Source organism: Marasmius oreades, chromosome 9 (genome assembly GCF_018924745.1).
Source record: "Marasmius oreades isolate 03SP1 chromosome 9, whole genome shotgun sequence".
NCBI classification, from domain to species: Eukaryota; Fungi; Basidiomycota; class Agaricomycetes; order Agaricales; family Marasmiaceae; genus Marasmius; species Marasmius oreades.
This window is the reverse complement of record NC_057331.1, coordinates 1,353,206-1,368,834: the sequence shown is the minus strand read 5'-3', so window position 1 is coordinate 1,368,834 and position 15,629 is coordinate 1,353,206. Positions and strand designations below refer to the sequence as shown.

At 48.0% G+C, this 15,629-nt stretch overlaps 5 protein-coding genes across 5 annotated transcripts; 4 read left to right on the top strand and 1 right to left on the bottom strand.

The window, feature by feature from the left end:
* Positions 1-145: 145 nt before the first annotated feature.
* On the top strand, positions 146-3,324 carry E1B28_013353 (uncharacterized protein; the record flags this gene model as incomplete). Its single annotated transcript, XM_043158502.1, has 3 exons — positions 146-217; positions 270-1,003; positions 1,080-3,324. The coding sequence occupies 3 exons, from the start codon at positions 146-148 to the stop codon at positions 3,322-3,324; spliced, it is 3,051 nt and encodes a 1,016-aa protein (XP_043003851.1).
* Positions 3,325-4,021: 697 nt separating this feature from the next.
* On the top strand, positions 4,022-7,356 carry E1B28_013352 (uncharacterized protein; the record flags this gene model as incomplete). Its single annotated transcript, XM_043158501.1, has 10 exons — positions 4,022-4,977; positions 5,026-5,176; positions 5,231-5,418; positions 5,472-5,571; positions 5,630-6,291; positions 6,347-6,488; positions 6,535-6,660; positions 6,708-6,904; positions 6,965-7,196; positions 7,249-7,356. The coding sequence occupies 10 exons, from the start codon at positions 4,022-4,024 to the stop codon at positions 7,354-7,356; spliced, it is 2,862 nt and encodes a 953-aa protein (XP_043003850.1).
* Positions 7,357-7,556: 200 nt separating this feature from the next.
* E1B28_013351 (uncharacterized protein) lies at positions 7,557-7,933 on the top strand (the record flags this gene model as incomplete). The annotated part of the gene is made up of 3 exons (XM_043158500.1): positions 7,557-7,619; positions 7,694-7,755; positions 7,813-7,933. 3 exons carry the CDS (start codon positions 7,557-7,559, stop codon positions 7,931-7,933), a joined length of 246 nt encoding a protein of 81 aa, XP_043003849.1.
* Positions 7,934-10,176: 2,243 nt separating this feature from the next.
* Positions 10,177-10,662, top strand: E1B28_013350 (uncharacterized protein; the record flags this gene model as incomplete). Its single annotated transcript, XM_043158499.1, has 2 exons — positions 10,177-10,322; positions 10,404-10,662. The coding sequence occupies 2 exons, from the start codon at positions 10,177-10,179 to the stop codon at positions 10,660-10,662; spliced, it is 405 nt and encodes a 134-aa protein (XP_043003848.1).
* A 174-nt stretch (positions 10,663-10,836) lies between these two features.
* Positions 10,837-15,583, bottom strand: E1B28_013349 (uncharacterized protein). The gene is made up of 28 exons (XM_043158498.1): positions 15,344-15,583; positions 15,142-15,267; positions 15,058-15,079; positions 14,915-15,001; positions 14,786-14,851; positions 14,692-14,736; positions 14,622-14,638; positions 14,454-14,563; positions 14,329-14,403; positions 14,150-14,271; positions 14,032-14,097; positions 13,877-13,960; positions 13,748-13,823; positions 13,516-13,689; positions 13,382-13,455; positions 13,153-13,324; positions 12,998-13,097; positions 12,836-12,938; positions 12,703-12,779; positions 12,324-12,649; positions 11,981-12,275; positions 11,764-11,911; positions 11,686-11,706; positions 11,601-11,633; positions 11,497-11,544; positions 11,346-11,417; positions 11,162-11,264; positions 10,837-11,058 (listed from the first exon to the last, which is right to left on the bottom strand). The coding sequence occupies exons 1-28, from the start codon at positions 15,528-15,530 to the stop codon at positions 10,951-10,953; spliced, it is 2,937 nt and encodes a 978-aa protein (XP_043003847.1). The 5' UTR covers positions 15,531-15,583; the 3' UTR covers positions 10,837-10,950.
* Between the last annotated feature and the right edge of the window lie 46 nt (positions 15,584-15,629).

The following is a 15,629-nucleotide window of genomic DNA, read 5'->3' as shown; positions in this document are numbered from 1 at the left end:
GAAATCAAATCAGAATCTGCATTGTTTGAGATTGCATAGCGTAGAGTACCCGGGGTCCAACGCACGCGGCAGGACCCCGGAAGTACCCCTCCCAGCTTGTTTCCCCCCATTTCCCCTCCAAACCTACCGCCGCAGAGCCCTACAGATGGGATCTGCAAAGAAGCAACATGCAAAGACATTTAGAACGAGGGCTACTAGGTCGACCGGGAAAGCAAATGTACACTTCTCATTACTTTCCATTGATTTTTGTTATTAAGCCTTCTGGACAGCTCCTCACATCTGACCCCTCTCGAAACACGGAATTGCTGAACAATCAACTCCGTTCGCTGGGATTATATGCTGCACCTACTTTGGGTGACGGTAACTGTCTTTTTCGAGCGTTGTCGGATCAGTACTACGGGTCGCCCTCCAAGCATCACCAAGTACGGCGAGACATTTGTGATTTCATCGAGGACCATCCCGAGCGATATGAAGGTTTCGTCGATGTGGACGAATTTGGGGATGCAGGGGCGAGGAAAGGCAAGGGTGGCGGGCTGAAGGCTTACGTCGCGGGTATGCGCCAGAACGCGGTTTATGGAGGGCACATGGAGCTCTCAGCGTTCGCACAGTTGACTCAAAGAAACATAAAGGTTATCCAGCCAGGGCTCGTCTACGTCATTCAATATGACCCTCCGGAACCTTCTACGAGCAATGTTGCGAAGTCGCCTACGACACCCAAGAAGCGGGACAAGAAGTCCGCGGTGGATTCACCGTCGAAATCTGCAATGGCTGTTGATGATACCCCTTCACGACATACTCGATCCAGCGCAAAGCTCGAGGCGACTCTGAACGATCGAGAGAAACGTCACAGGCGACGAGAGCTGCAGCGCAAGAGGGAGGAAGAGGCAAAGCGAAAGCAAGTGCTTAATACTGAAGGTGAAGAAACAGAAGAGGATGTGCAAGACGACGACACCACAGTGGTTGTGAATGAACCTCAAACCAGTGGTCCAAATATCTATGTGGCGTATGTTTTGCATTTCATTTTTATTTCCCGCCTATTACAGGTATCCTGATTATTACTGTGACTCTGTCGGTTTCAGTTATCACGACTGGGAACATTTCTCTTCCGTTCGGAATTCTCGTGGTCCTCATAGTGGTATACCCAATGTCGAAGAGATCCCAGCCCCATCCTCCTACGCCTCGTCGTCGTCCTCACACACATCCAATTCTCCCTTCTCCCAGGCAGGATCGCAGACCTCGCAATCATCCATTCCTGATGAGCAACCTAATGAGGATCTTTCTCCGGCCAAAGTTAGGAAGCGTGAAAGAGAGAAGAAGGAGCGCGAGAAAAAGGAGAAGAAGGTAGCCAAGGGGAAGGAGAAAGCTTCAGGAAAGCCCCAGCCGTTGTCATCCTCCAAAGGGACGATGTCGATGGACAGGTTCCTAAGGTACGATCCCAAGGAGGCCAAAGCCTCCAAAGTTAGCGTTTGGGAGGTGAAGTCGGAACCTGTGGATGACGTCTTGCCTCCCCCTGATTCGACTGTTTCATTGACCTCTGGAAAGACTGGTTTCAAACTGAAAATACCTCCGAGGAAAGCTATAGCCTCCTCACCACCTACTGTACTTTCGCCCTCACACGAAACCATCGACGTTGATTCATACCCCACGCCCTCACCCCTAACTTCAGACACGGAGTCAGAGGAGGGTGATGTCAACATAGACGGTAATGAGGACGCCACCATGGCATCCCCAACCAAGCCCACATCGTCAACGACTATGGGCCTACCAACCGGTTCAGCCCCGTCGGCGGCTACCTCTCCTCCAGCATCGCATTCACCTTCACCCGCTCCAGCCCTAGGAGTAGCCGGGTCCGATAGTCTCAATAACGGGATCCATTCGCATAGCAAGGGAACCTCGCCCGGCTCGAGCGGAAACCCGTACCTCAATATCAACATGGCTCTATCGTATCCCAACCTCCCGAATCCACATAACAATCTGAACATGTCGCACTCCAATGGCTCTCTCCCTAACCTTTCGAACCCACCTCAACAGCAGGTTCAAGCGCAAACTTACATGGCTGCGATGTATAGCTATGCAGCAGCAGCGGGATATCCACCGTACGCAATGTATGGCTATCCAAGTCCCAACGGAGGCGCTAGCACTGGCAGTATTGGCAGCAGTTCTGGTGGTACAGGTCCTAGTCACCTCTTACAACAGTACCCGTATGGTTTCCCGACAGGATATAGCTATGGGTATGGGTATGCTTACTCCCCGAGCCCTTCTCCCAGTTCAGGCGCACAGGCGCCAAACCTCGGTCATCGGGCAGGAGACGTCCAAGTCTCGGGCCCTCCGACTCCCAACCCTTACATGCATATGCAGGGCCCTAGCTATCCTGTCCCTTACATGCAGACGCACTATAGTCAGGTACAACAACCCCCTCAGCCTCAGCCATCACCCGAATCACAGACCCAGCCCCAGAACTTTATACAAGCGCCGGCCAACAGTTTATCGCACTTGACACACCTATGTTCACCCGAGCGAGGGGAGCGATCCCCAAAGCGGTCATTTGAAGAGAGCTTCTCGGACGATATTTCGGATATGGAGAAGGATAAATCTAGCAACAAGTCCGGAGAAGGTGTTCATTCAAGGTCAATGAGCAAAGATTCGACTCAGGATCCTACCCCTGGTGTTTCTTGCTCCCCCAGTCGTTCTGGGTTTGGTTCTGGGTCTGAGTCGGAATTCAAGCGGTCGAGAATCGATCGCTGGGGGAAAAGGAACGGTTCGAGACGGAGTGTGGACAACGGTCGCAAGACTGATAATGTTCAAGTTGTGGATGGATCTAATAACTCTGACCTTGCCGCTAGCGACATCACCATCAGACCACCCATGTGGTCAGACGCTGATGCTGATGTTGACGCTGACGCCGATGGCGATCCGGATCCTGACTTTGTTGAGGACGAACCTTCTGGACTTGACCGAGGTAATGAAGATACGGAGGAGGAAAGAGAGGTAGAGCACAAGCTCTCTTCTGGTTTTATTTCTACCTTCACTGAAGCATATGAAGATCACGAGGACCCAGACGATGACGACCTTGAACCCGACATAAATCGCTCACAATCGCCGTCATCCGCGCCAAACGCTAACGGCAAGATAAAAAATAAAGCACCTGAACGGACACTCACCCGCCGGCAACGCAAGAAGCTGGGGTTGCCCAAGTCGCATTCTGGCGCTGGTAAAATTGTCATTCCCGGTGGGAAACATGCGCAGACAGGACCAGCAGATGAGTGGCTTGCCAACGGCGCGGGTAGAGTGGATGTAAGGGGTTTTAGGGAACTCAAGATTTAACTCTGCGCCGTTATACGACCTTCCTGGACCAACTGGGTCAAACCCAAACCTCGATATTTGGCTGCCATTATAGGAACCACTCGATGTTCCGAACTAACATATCTCGTCCGTGGTACTCTAATGAACGACAAGACCCAAGACCCCCGAAGAATAATCACATTTTCGTGGAGCTGCTGCTCTTGATAGGGCTCTCCGCTGTACCGCATTCATACCACATCGAAGCATACGCATAGCACGAGGGATTCTCCCCCAAGATTCCACTCGTTTTAGGAATCGCGAATAGGGAGGGATAAGTACCCTTCCCTCCGCTGTGCCTATTATTTCCCTTTGTATCTCGCTGTCTCTCTCTCTCTCTTTCGAGTTTGGCATATTAGTAACTTTTCGCAAGTTCACGATAACTTTTTCGCATCACGATCACGATTTATTTATTGTCGCATATCTCCAACACTCAGCATTTCTTCACGACTGTAATGTTTTACATCTATATTTCTTTAGTTTCAACGTCAACTACACGGACGAGCCCAATGAATCGCACTTGCAAGTAATTTAATTCATCGTTGCATCGAACCCCATCTACCATGTAATGTCCTGGCGCTACACTGAGTTTCATTTTCACCTTCACCACGAAGCTCAACATTGAGCTCGGAAACGTACGCGGCTTTCTATCTCCTCGATATACTTATGACATGAAAGGGAAATGGAAAAGTTTGCGACCCTACAACCTACACGATTGTACAATACTGTGCGAGGAATACCGACCCAAAAACCACCACATGGGGGACCAAAACTCATAGGCAAGCTTCCAACCGACATTCACCTCCTTATCCTTCTCCACCTACCCATTCCTGATTTCCCAAGCTACATTGGCACATGTCGTGCGGCTGCTACACTGATCGGAGACGAAAAGATATGGGAAAGGAGATGGAAGGCTCTCAAGGTCGAGAAATACGGGCTGCAAGGCGTTCTGAATGACCTCGATGCCCGCAACAAGATACGAACAGGTGCCTCCAGGGCAGCAGCACCACCCACGATAGCAGTCGATGATGATTTCGGCGATTTCGCTTCTGGAGATTTGGCAGCCGGAACGGTAGATGAGATGGGCGATTTTGTTGGTGCTAGCGGGTTCGATGTTGCGCTCGCCGCTGCTGCGCCAAAGGCACCGGTATTTCTCGTTGACGCAGGATTGAGCAACACAAACAATAGCAAGAGTTACAAAGGCCGGTTTATACGAGCTCATATTCTTCTCAAACCCCTCACCAAGGTTCTAAACCAACCTCCTCATGTCATCCTCTCTTCGCTCGCATCTTCACTTGATACTAGGTCGATACGACAGCAAGCTCTCACTCTTTGTCTTCTCTCTTCATTTCTATCCCCTCAAATTCAACCCGTACGACAATGGTTCACTTTACATTCCTCGTTACGCTCGGCTATGGACCGTTTCGATGCCAATCTGCTTGCTGCGTTTGACTTGAGTGATAGCAAATCAGACGAAGCAGGAATGCGGGAGGCGGCAGATTCTAGTTGGCTGATTTGGGTTTCAGACACAACGACTGCAAAGGCGGTCTTTACAGTAGATTGGGAGATGGGAAAGGTTTGGGCAGAGAAGCGAGAGATTTTCTATGAGAGTAAAGGCAATCCACTCGATAACGTCAAGTGAGTGTTCGAACGCCCATTATCATAGCACCCTCTCATTTTGTTCAGTGACTCTGGACAGTTGGACTTTGATGCTATGGACGAATTCGTGACTATTGTACGGGAATCTATACTCGAGCATGGATCAAGAGCCATTCGCGTCTTTCCCCCGGAATCGCAGGTGCTGATTATGTTTGCTGAGCGGGTCGCAAACGAGGTGGTGAGTACGCACCTACTTGAAGTGGAGAATTTCGTTCTTAGTGGGTAATGACAGGTCGCCGATTACATATCCTCACTCCTCCTTCGCGCCCGCGAAATATCCACAGACACTTATCTCAAGGCTGTTGCGGCGACTTTCAAGGAAGGGTGGAGGGTGGTTGATGCGATCATGTTGGCTGCTGCTGCAAACGGCAAGGATCCAGTAGACAATAGCGTTACTCAAACGAGGGCAGAGGATGTCGTGTGAGGATTCGACCTCGCGGTTACTTTACTCCAACTAACAAGCATATTGTTAGATATCAGATGTTTGAACAAAACATGGACGAATACCTTGACGAAGAGATAGAGACTGTGAAGCTTACCCTAGAAAAGATATGCAAAGGGTGGGAGAAACAGGTCCGTCCCTCCTCGTTGCGACGGTTCGCTTTCATACTCACGAGCTGTGCTATCTTAGATGTCCAAGACAGTTGGAACTACAGCTCAAAAACAAGGACGCTTCCTTGCATCAAACAATCCCGCTCAGGTCAAACGGAATGTCCTCGCTTCTTTCACTGACGTACTGCTTTTACCGGTGACCATAGTCCCAAGAACAGTCGGAGCGGTCGGCGGCGCGATCGTGAGTGGTGGTAAAATGGTGACGGAGGGAACTGTTCAAGGGATAGCGATGCTTAATCCCATTCGATGGGGTGCAGGAGCTCATACTGCGAACGACGATAAGGAGGGTTACTTACGCGGCGGAACAGGAGATATGGTCTTTGAGATTGGACAGGAATCGGATGACGAAGACGATGTGAATGATACCAAGACGCATACAAAAACGACATCACTGTCTTCGGTTACATCTAGCTCCAAAGCGATTTCGCTTGCACCTTCCACCACCATGACATCGGTCGGTTCTGCACGGAGCAATGATGATCTCGACCAGATGGACCTTCTGCTTTCCCTCGATGTTGCACTGGAGCTCATTCATGCGGACAGAGAGGCTCTTAAACGTGTTGAGACCTTCGCAGGTTATCCCGGTCATTATGGTCACCGGGTCAGAGACACTATTGAGGAGATCTTCATTTTGATGCTGAGTACTATGACCGAAGGGCACCTAAGTAAGGGCTTTGGCGAGTGAGTCTGTCTTACAGTTTTTCGTAATCGAATATGCGCTTACGAGCGGCATCAGGGCGACGACGCGAATGACATCTTACAAACCCGCTGAACACGAGGAAACGACCAGCGTTGCTCCATTATTACAATTCTTCGAGCTAGTTCACATAGGTGATACTATCCAAAGCATGGTCCAGGTGTATTTCGATAAAGAACTGGTGTGTATCAATGATTCTCGTTCGAACCCTACGTTCATTTGAATAGGCGCCGCACATCGATCGAACGGATTTCTTGAACGCTGTGGTACGAGAGAAGAAGCGTTTTGAAAATACTCTTGACGATTGCGTAGCCGGCGGCTTGAATGCTGGTACTGAGGTGCTGATGAACCAGGTACGCCAGATCTCTAACCGTCGAATGATTTCATTGAAATTGCTCAGGTTGAACATATCATCAACAAATTCACGAAACCAAGGGAGTACTATCCTCCCGACGGTGCTGATCAGGATCTTGGCCCGACTCGAGGTTGCACAGAAGCCATAAAATGCTTGGAGGTTCACTGTAAGCTTTTGAAGGGAAGTACGAGTAGAGAAGTCTTGGAAGTGTTCTACCAGGAGGTCGGAATACGCTTGATTGGGTGCGTCTTCTCCTAAAGGGGTGGGTCGAAGTATTCATGTCCCGAACGGTTCTCCATCAGGATCCTTCAAAAGCACATAAAACGACAAATCATCTCACTCAATGGCGGCTTTCAAGTGATAGCAGACCTGAATGCTTATCACGCCTTCATCTCATCTCTCAAAGTGACTTCGATAGCATCCGATTTCTCGCACCTCAAAATGCTGGGACATGTTTACGTTGTCGAGGACGCGAAAGATCTGGCCCAAATTGTGAAGGATGTTGCGAGGTATGGCGGATCTTACCGGCCAGAGGTTTGTCACGGACCCTTTTCTCTACACTCGAGTTTAACATGCCTCTATTTAGGACATATACGAGTTTATTCAGCGGCGGTCCGATTGGAAAAAGATCGAAAAAACGGTGGACAAAACGATGTATAACCTCAGTTTCAAGGAGGATTGTGTCATTTCATAGCATTTTGTGATTTCTTCTATCTTAAATGTGGAGGGTCTAGTTTGCATTTATCGTCTGGGTAGGAATCGACCTAGGAAACCTGAAGTTCCCAAAAAGGAAGGTGCAGGGTCTATAAAAGGCTTCGCGTCTCTTCCCTTTCATTCTCCTCTTCTTTAACCACCACCACCTTCTCATATTACTCGTCTTTCTCATTAACCACAATGACCAAGAGCAGCAGCAACTCTGGCTCATACTCTTACACCGGTTCTGGCACCAACGACCAGGTAGCATTCATATTCTCATCGACGCCTCTTTGACTTGGCGTCGTCGAACGAACATTGAATCGCTTGATTTATAGGGCAATCATTACTGCTCCCGCGACTACGGTAATGGATCCAACTCTTATCATTACTCTAACACGTGGGTGTCCTCCCCTCTTTGGGTGTTGGCCTGTGTCCTGACAATGAATCTGCGTAGCGATGGAAGCTACTATTATTCCAACCCCAACGGGTCCACTTATTACAACACTGGCGACGGCCACTCCAACTACACCTCTCCCAGTGGCCAGAGCTACAGCTCCAGCGGTGGAAAGAAGTAGCCGAAGGAGGCGAGGATGACGGTGGTGAGCTTTTTCTCTTCTGGCTATATGCGCGTTATCTGTCGACTGACAATCGCGCGACTTGATTCATGCAGCCTTTAGGCTCTTATCTTGGAATCACAACGTACAATACTGTCGAAAGAGAATGTGATAAGCAATGAATGTAGTATGGATTCGGCTCTTCACTGATTGAGACACCTGAGATCGAGTACTGAGTTCTCCTGTGCTTGTACTTGTTTTTCCTGCAACGTTTTGCCATGGCTCTTGCAGTCATCGAGGGTTAGCTTGATTTCGATCTATAATTCCTTTGAGTATGCCATTCAGAATTCAGTAATGATATGAGTCAAACATAGAATAGAATATTGATGGATGCCAGTCCCGACTACGCTATGTACGCTGCAAACACCCTGAAGTTGAAATCCTGGCACACATTATGTAAAAGTCTACTCGTTCACGAAAACCACAAACTTTCTTAGCTTCTGACTTTTCTCCAGTCACAATCAAAAGAATGCAAAGTTGCCGAAACTGGTTAAAAGCACTTGTAAAGTATTAAGGTAAAATCAGGCAACTGGGTTTTAAGGGTAAAAGATTGTATTCAGAAGTACAAGGATATCAAAAACATTCCGCTGACAAGCTTAAGGCCGCCAATAACTTTACGAAATCTTTTTAGGAGAGATTTATTACAATCTTAACAAAGTCTCGACGACTACTGCATACAACCAAATGCACAAAGACTCCAAAAATTTGAATGATCCAACTCTTCATTTCCATTTGCACCATCCCACCGGACCACCGACTGGTGTTCGGCATAAAGAGTACAAAAAGAAAGAAAAGAAGGGAAATAATTCCCCCGACGACACGAGCCAGTACTGCAGAAGCAAGGTCATCTTGTCTCCAAGTTGCAAGCAGAGCTCGGAGAGCAGGGGCGGCAAAAATTAGATAACCAGATACGGAGGGCGATGCCCTCGTAATAGTGGTTAAACTATTAAGAACAGATACTACACTTGATCTGTAAGTTGGATTGTTAGCCAGTGTGAAAGGGTTCTGAAACACATAGTTGTAACGTACCTAAGCCAAAAGGCCAGAGTGGTAAGGAAACGGGATGCTCAGCGCGGACTTTTATAGGTGTTCGTGACGCGCACGGACCATGTTTAGGGTAGGTTGAGTTTTTTTGAGCCTCGGGACTTCTTCCTTTCATGGATCTTAACCGGGACAACAGCTTGCGAATTGCAATAATAATGACTTGCACTGTTCCTCAAGGTTCAAGGCAAGCTACGTCGTCCCGAAAATGTTCACGGATCTTCCTCGTCTCGGAGTTTAGATCGAACCTCGCATTTTTAACGACTTGGAACTTTCCAGTCCTCATTCAAAAGTGCACTGCGTACCTTCGTCCTTCGAACGGAGAGTATGCCCTTTTCCCACGGCCTCTTCGTTCAATTCTAGGGTGCTAGTGACCATCTGCGTTGGCACGCCGTTCCTGGTACCCCTGATGTGGGTGAGACAGACAGATTCAGAACACAAGGAGCGAAGAGGAGGCTGAGGAGATACAGGAGTAGAGCAACTGGTAAGGACATCGGCATCCTTTCTATCCACGAATATCCAAAGTATCCATTCATTCCATCATTACCTTGGAACCGAAGCACCCTTTTCTCACCATTAGTGGTGTAAACTGGCTTCAATGTTCACTCCCACCGGCAGGTCACTTACTTCCCTCGAGTTGGAATAATGCTGCGGGGGACTCCGCGTCGGGACCGCCCCCTCGTTTTTCACCAATCATACTCAAACTCGAAACGACTGACTGCGGGTGTCATTTTGTACATAAGAGTTCTGACGGATAGGAGGTTTTTGCAGGTGCATTGAAAGATTCAGATTTTCCTCACATAGGGGGGGGCTCACACCTCTTTGTTTTCGATATCTCAACGTTTGGCATGCACTGGGCTAATTGGTGGAGCAGCAAGGTCAACCCAACAGGAAATTAAATTAAACTCGACCCAAATCGCTAGAGGACCCTCGAAGCCCACGCTTCCACCGCAAAAATTACAAAATGTAACAGCATCGTTTCTCGCTCCTTTTTCGCGAATTTGTAATAATCGCTCAACGACCGATCGTGGTTGTCTCTCTATTTGGGTATATAAACCCCACTAGAACGAACCACTTTGATTCCCCAGGCCAAGCTCTTTTATCCTTGCCCGTCCCACGACCTCTTCTATTTCTATAACCACCCACCCACATTCTCTGTCACCATGAAATTCACGACCTTTGCCACTGCTGCAGGATCCGTCATTTTCTTCGCTCTCGCTGCCCAAGCACAAGATTCATCCTCTGCTGCTGAGACTGCCAGTGTTACCGAAACTGTCACTGATACCAGCACAACCACGAGCACTGACATGTACGTCTCATTTCTTTCGTTTCAATTCAGAGCTGGGAACTGACGAGCTCTCCCCCCCCCCCCCCCTCCTCTTTCCACCAGTGGTGTCCCAAGCGACATCTCCAGCGCCCTTTCCGACGCTTCCTCCGTCCTCAACTCGGCAACTTCAGTCATCAGAAGTGCCACTTCCGTTGTAGGGAGTGCCACATCCCGCGCGTCTTCCCTTATCAATTCATCTGTAAAACCCACCGGCACTTCCTCTACCGCTTCGCCTAATCGCACCAACGGAGCTTCTGGCATTAGGACCGAGGGTCTGGCATTTGGATTGGGTGCTGGTATCGTTGTCGCTGCTCTTTTGTAAAAAACTTCATGAGGACGTCTTTAGTCGTTTACTTTTCGGACTGTCGGCGTATTTTCTCTTTCGTTTCGAGGAATCGATGGACTGTTTGGGCCTCACTCAGTATACCACATAGCGTAGATCCATCAGTCTAATACACGGTGTTGTCAAAACTCTCTCCTCAAATGTCTGTCCTGTCGTACGTCGGCGTCAAGCAAACCCAAGGTAAGGTAACCACATAGGAGTTGTTTGATACATTATAGCATGAGCGCACTGTCAAGGAGAGAAACAGCCATAATAGTCTAATAACAATCAGTCAGTTCCGCCTTCATCGTCTGAATTTACCCTGCTTCCGCCCAATGCCGTATGGCTCCCACTAGCCTGGGCCCGGTTAGGAGCCACACTATTCATGGCAAACAACTAGAAAAGGAGGTCAGTAATGGAAGTCTACGTAATGAGACCAACCAAAGAAGAAGAGAAAAACCGAAAGGCGAGATGGAGTACTATTCGGAAAGTAACGTACAAATTTAATGTCCTTCATACTAAGCTTGGTCAACTTGGTACCGCTTCCTTCGCCCAATGCTACTTCGGCGAGCCCAACTTTGACCTCCTGGAGCTTGAGCATCCTAACGGGCGAGACAGAATTTAATATTAATTACATGTAGGCAAATGAAGCCGCGCCGAAAGTTTATTGAAAAAAGACCTACCGCTCTTCAATAGTATTCTCGACCACGAGCCGCTTAACGAAGACGTCTTTTTCTTGTCCTATTCGGTGCGCCCTGAGATGTTAGAGAGAGAGGAGTAGATCGTGTAGGTTCCGTGAGTAGAAGCGGGAACTGCAGGAAAAATAATACGTACCTGTCATAAGCTTGAGATTCCGCCGCATAATTCCACGAAAGGTCCATGCTAACGGGTTACAGTCAATTTCATGAGGCTATATAAGAAAAAGAATCAAGCCTTACTTCACAATACGGTTGGCGGCGACCAGGTTCAAGCTATTTTTCAAAGGTCAGATTCGTCCGAGGGAAGGAAGTCGAGTGACTTTACCCAACACCGCCACATTTCGTACTACACAAAAATGAAATGAAATGGATGTACATAAACCAGACGGAAGTTTCAACGTACCTGATGAGGATGACCTTGGGACCAACAGGAGACTTGAAAACAGACAAGGCATGTTCTCGAGAAGTCCTGTCCATGGATCCATCAAACCGAACAATTCGTATTCCATAACGCAAGAACAACGTCTCCACAAGATCCAGCATGGATGTCCCTACAAAAACAAAATGACACCGATTGATCGACACATTCCCTCTGATACGGAAGTGAAGTGAATGCATACATTGAGAGTAACAGATTGTCTTATCACCGAGTTCCTCCCATTCCTTCACATATTCAATGAGCTTGATCATTTTTGCACTGGGTTCCAGATCATCGTCGCCCTTTGCCCATGTCGCAAGAAGAGTTTCCCTATCCTTGCCAAACTGCTTAGCCATGCTAGGCTTGACATTACCAGCTCGCTTCGACTTGGAGGATTTCTTGCGCTTTGAAAAGCTCGCCGTGTCGCTTTCATCCGTAGAGGATTCATCGTGCCGAGGTCTGGTAATGTCCTCCATCGTCGAATTAAACTCGTCGTCCTTGGAAAACGGAGATAAGCTAAATTTTAAACTACGAATATCACTTACATCGTTCTGTCCTTTCTTTTTCTTACCACCACTAACCTTGCGCTTCTTCACGGGCGGTGGCGGGGCAAGAACGGAACCAAGTTCAGGTAAATCGTCGTCAGTGTCGTCCAGGCCACGCTCCGCGAAGGTTTTCCCTTTACTACCGAAATCCGAGCCTTCGTCCTCCGAGGATCCGTATTGAACAGCAATCCTCTTCTTGAGTTGCCGGGCTTTTCGTTTAGCTTCTGCGAGTTTCTTGAAGTCGTCTTCGGTAGGTTCAAACGCGATAGATTTGAATAACTTCTCAGGAGCCATATCGAGGATCCGGTTACATCCGTTGGTTGGGCCTAAAAGTCTAGGTTCAGGAAGATGGGTTGTTCTAGTAATATTATCAACGCACATGGACGATATCCTTTTGCGTTCGCTTGCTCAAAACGCCTTTCGGCTTCTATGTTCTCTTTCTCGGACCCATAACCACTGATAGTGGTTAGAAAGAAAATCCACAGTACGAGTAAATGAACGGGAATGCTTACAAAATTCCATTATGGTCCATAGAAGCATTCCTTATATCTTCCGCGCACTCAGCGCAGATTTCGTGTCCACAATCCAATATCCTGCCGTTTACTTTCAGCAATGCTAACATGGTGATGAACGATTAGTGACGACAACAGGTCGAAAAGTATAAAAAAACAAACGTTCGTCACACCGAGGACATGTCGACCCAGAAGTCTCTCCGTCTTCCGAGTAAGTGGAGAGTACCTTGGTTTCTGATCGTTTCAGAAACCTTTCTTTGACCTATCGATGTCGAGGTCATTCAGCTGACGAGAATGGGCACCGAAACTACACTCACTGTCTCTACCCACTCTCTACCTTTGGATTTGATGGCCCTTGCACGCTCTTTATCAGCGTCTCCCGCCAACAACATAGTGGGGTCGTCATATTCTTCTGCCTGAGCCAAAATCAAGTTGGGATGGCAACACATCTGACGCAAACGGAGGATAAGGACCAGGACGAAGGCATGGCTAGATTACCATCTCTCTCGTCAGCAGAGCGGACCGGAGTCTAGATGGAAGACATACTTCTTCAATAGTGTGCCCTCTTTGATGAACTTGTTGATACGATCCTTCGACCTATCTTCGAAATTGTCGTATAACTACAGAAAAAAAGTGGCGAGTCAGACGTAATTCGAATTGAAGATGATCCATGAACATACATCACGTTCATCATCAGAAAACTGTAATTTGACGATCTCTATATGCTTCCGAGGCAGCTTCAATAAAGGCTCTCCCTCCAACTGTGAGTCTTTGGTTCGCCGCATTAGTACTGGTGCGAGAATCGTCTGTGTACGGTTTCCCGCAAGGAGCGCATCTTCCGATTGTACTCGACACTACAGGAATCAATACGTCAATGAAGGGAAAGAATTGGAGCAACAAAAAATGACTTACCACATGGGAATTGAAAGAATTCCAGTCATTCCAGGGTCTGAACCTGCCAAACCGCAGGAGACCGTAGATATCCGCACTGCAGATAGTCGCCAGTCAGATGCCTTCCTGACTTAACTAGCGAAAACTTACAGGGAATTCGTTACCGGAGTTCCCGTGAGCATCCATCGATGTTTCGCCTTGACTAAAGTCATAGTAATAGAAGCACGCGTTGCGCTGCGGGAACACGTCGACCATATCAGTTAGCCCACAACAATAGGAAAAGCAGTTGTTCGAGTGGGACCCACCGGTTACGAATGTACTGAGCCTCGTCAGCAACGACCCGATAGAACTTGGTACGAGCGAGGACTCCGCTGAATATAAATATTTGAAAGAAAATCCACGATCAAAGCTAAAGAGACTCACCCGTGCTGGGCCAGCCACTCCTCTTCCATACCATCTTCTACATTTTTCGGAAGCCCAAAGTCCATACAAAGGGTTTGGTACGTCGTAATCACGACGTCTTTTGATCTGACTTCTGATGTTTTCTATGACAGAACAACATGAATTGAAACAGACGCGGCAAACTTTTCGTCAAGACATACCTTCAACTTGTCCTTTCCATGATGGACATGGACCGTCATGATACCATTAGTCTTTGTATCTATTTCTTCCTTCCACTACAACACGTGAACTCAGTGAGAATGGGTGGAAAGAGGATGGCGCGTACCTGCTGTAAAAGTGCTGCTGGGACTACGATCAGAGTAGTTTGACTGGTTTCCTTCTCATCAATAGCGGGCGGATTCATTGCCATGGTCGCAATCATTTGAACGGTTTTTCCTGTACAAAGTGGAGTTCTGTAAGACAGAATGTTGTTCGTGAACATGTGTTAATATACCTAGACCCATGTCATCACTAGGGGGAAAGCATCAGCATAAGTAACTTTCTTTTTTGTATGAACGCATTACGCTAGAATTCCGCCCTTGTCGTCGCTCTTTTCTTTCCGCAGCATCCTGCAAGTCAAACTTAGATAACCGTAGTCACCATACAACTAACACATACCAAGCCACACCAATCATCTGGTGTCGCAAAAGGCGCACATCAAGACCGGGGAGAATATCTTGTGGACTGAGAACAAAGTGGTCAACCAACTCGAACCTGACCGTGACAGAAGCGCATCCTAAGACGCACCTTTTCAGACCTAGTTCCTCCATACCGATCTTCACAGTAATGCCATGACTGGCATTATTGATCCCCTTGGTGACGAACTCGGATATTCTGAAGACCAATTCATCAATTGGAACAAACACGTAATGCAAAACACTATAAATCACTTTTGTGCCTGGTCCGCACCACCTAAAATGACGATACAAGTTGAGCCAACGACTTCCGTCACGAATATTGCTCGCGCAACTCACCGATGTCAATACTTCGAATAAGCGTTTCATCGTCATAATTCAACCTAAATCCTCCTGCCACTTTAGCATGCACAGCCGATTTCCCTCGCATTGGGGGATCGACGAGGAGAAGCGAAAGGTCTTCATCTTGACGACCGTAGATGTAAACCATTAGCCCATATATTTTTTTTAAAAACACGCGTTATAAAACTGTCAAACACACCTGAACTCGATCCCAAGTTCAACTGCTGCTTCATTTGCTCCCTTCGGGCATGATGAAGCAGTTCTGGGGTGACTGAATTCGAAACCCCGTTGCCAAGAGGTACATTAGGTCCTCCTGGAGATGGATCGTGAAAGCTATTGAGGGCGTCCAAGAGTTTGGACGTCCCGCCAGATTGACTGGCTTGCATGGGAAGTTGAGAAAGATGGGGGTGGCAGAAGTAGGAGTAGAGAACAAAAGGACGTGGCGCGCGCTTCGTTGACGCGCTACGTAACGCGAGACCGGATCA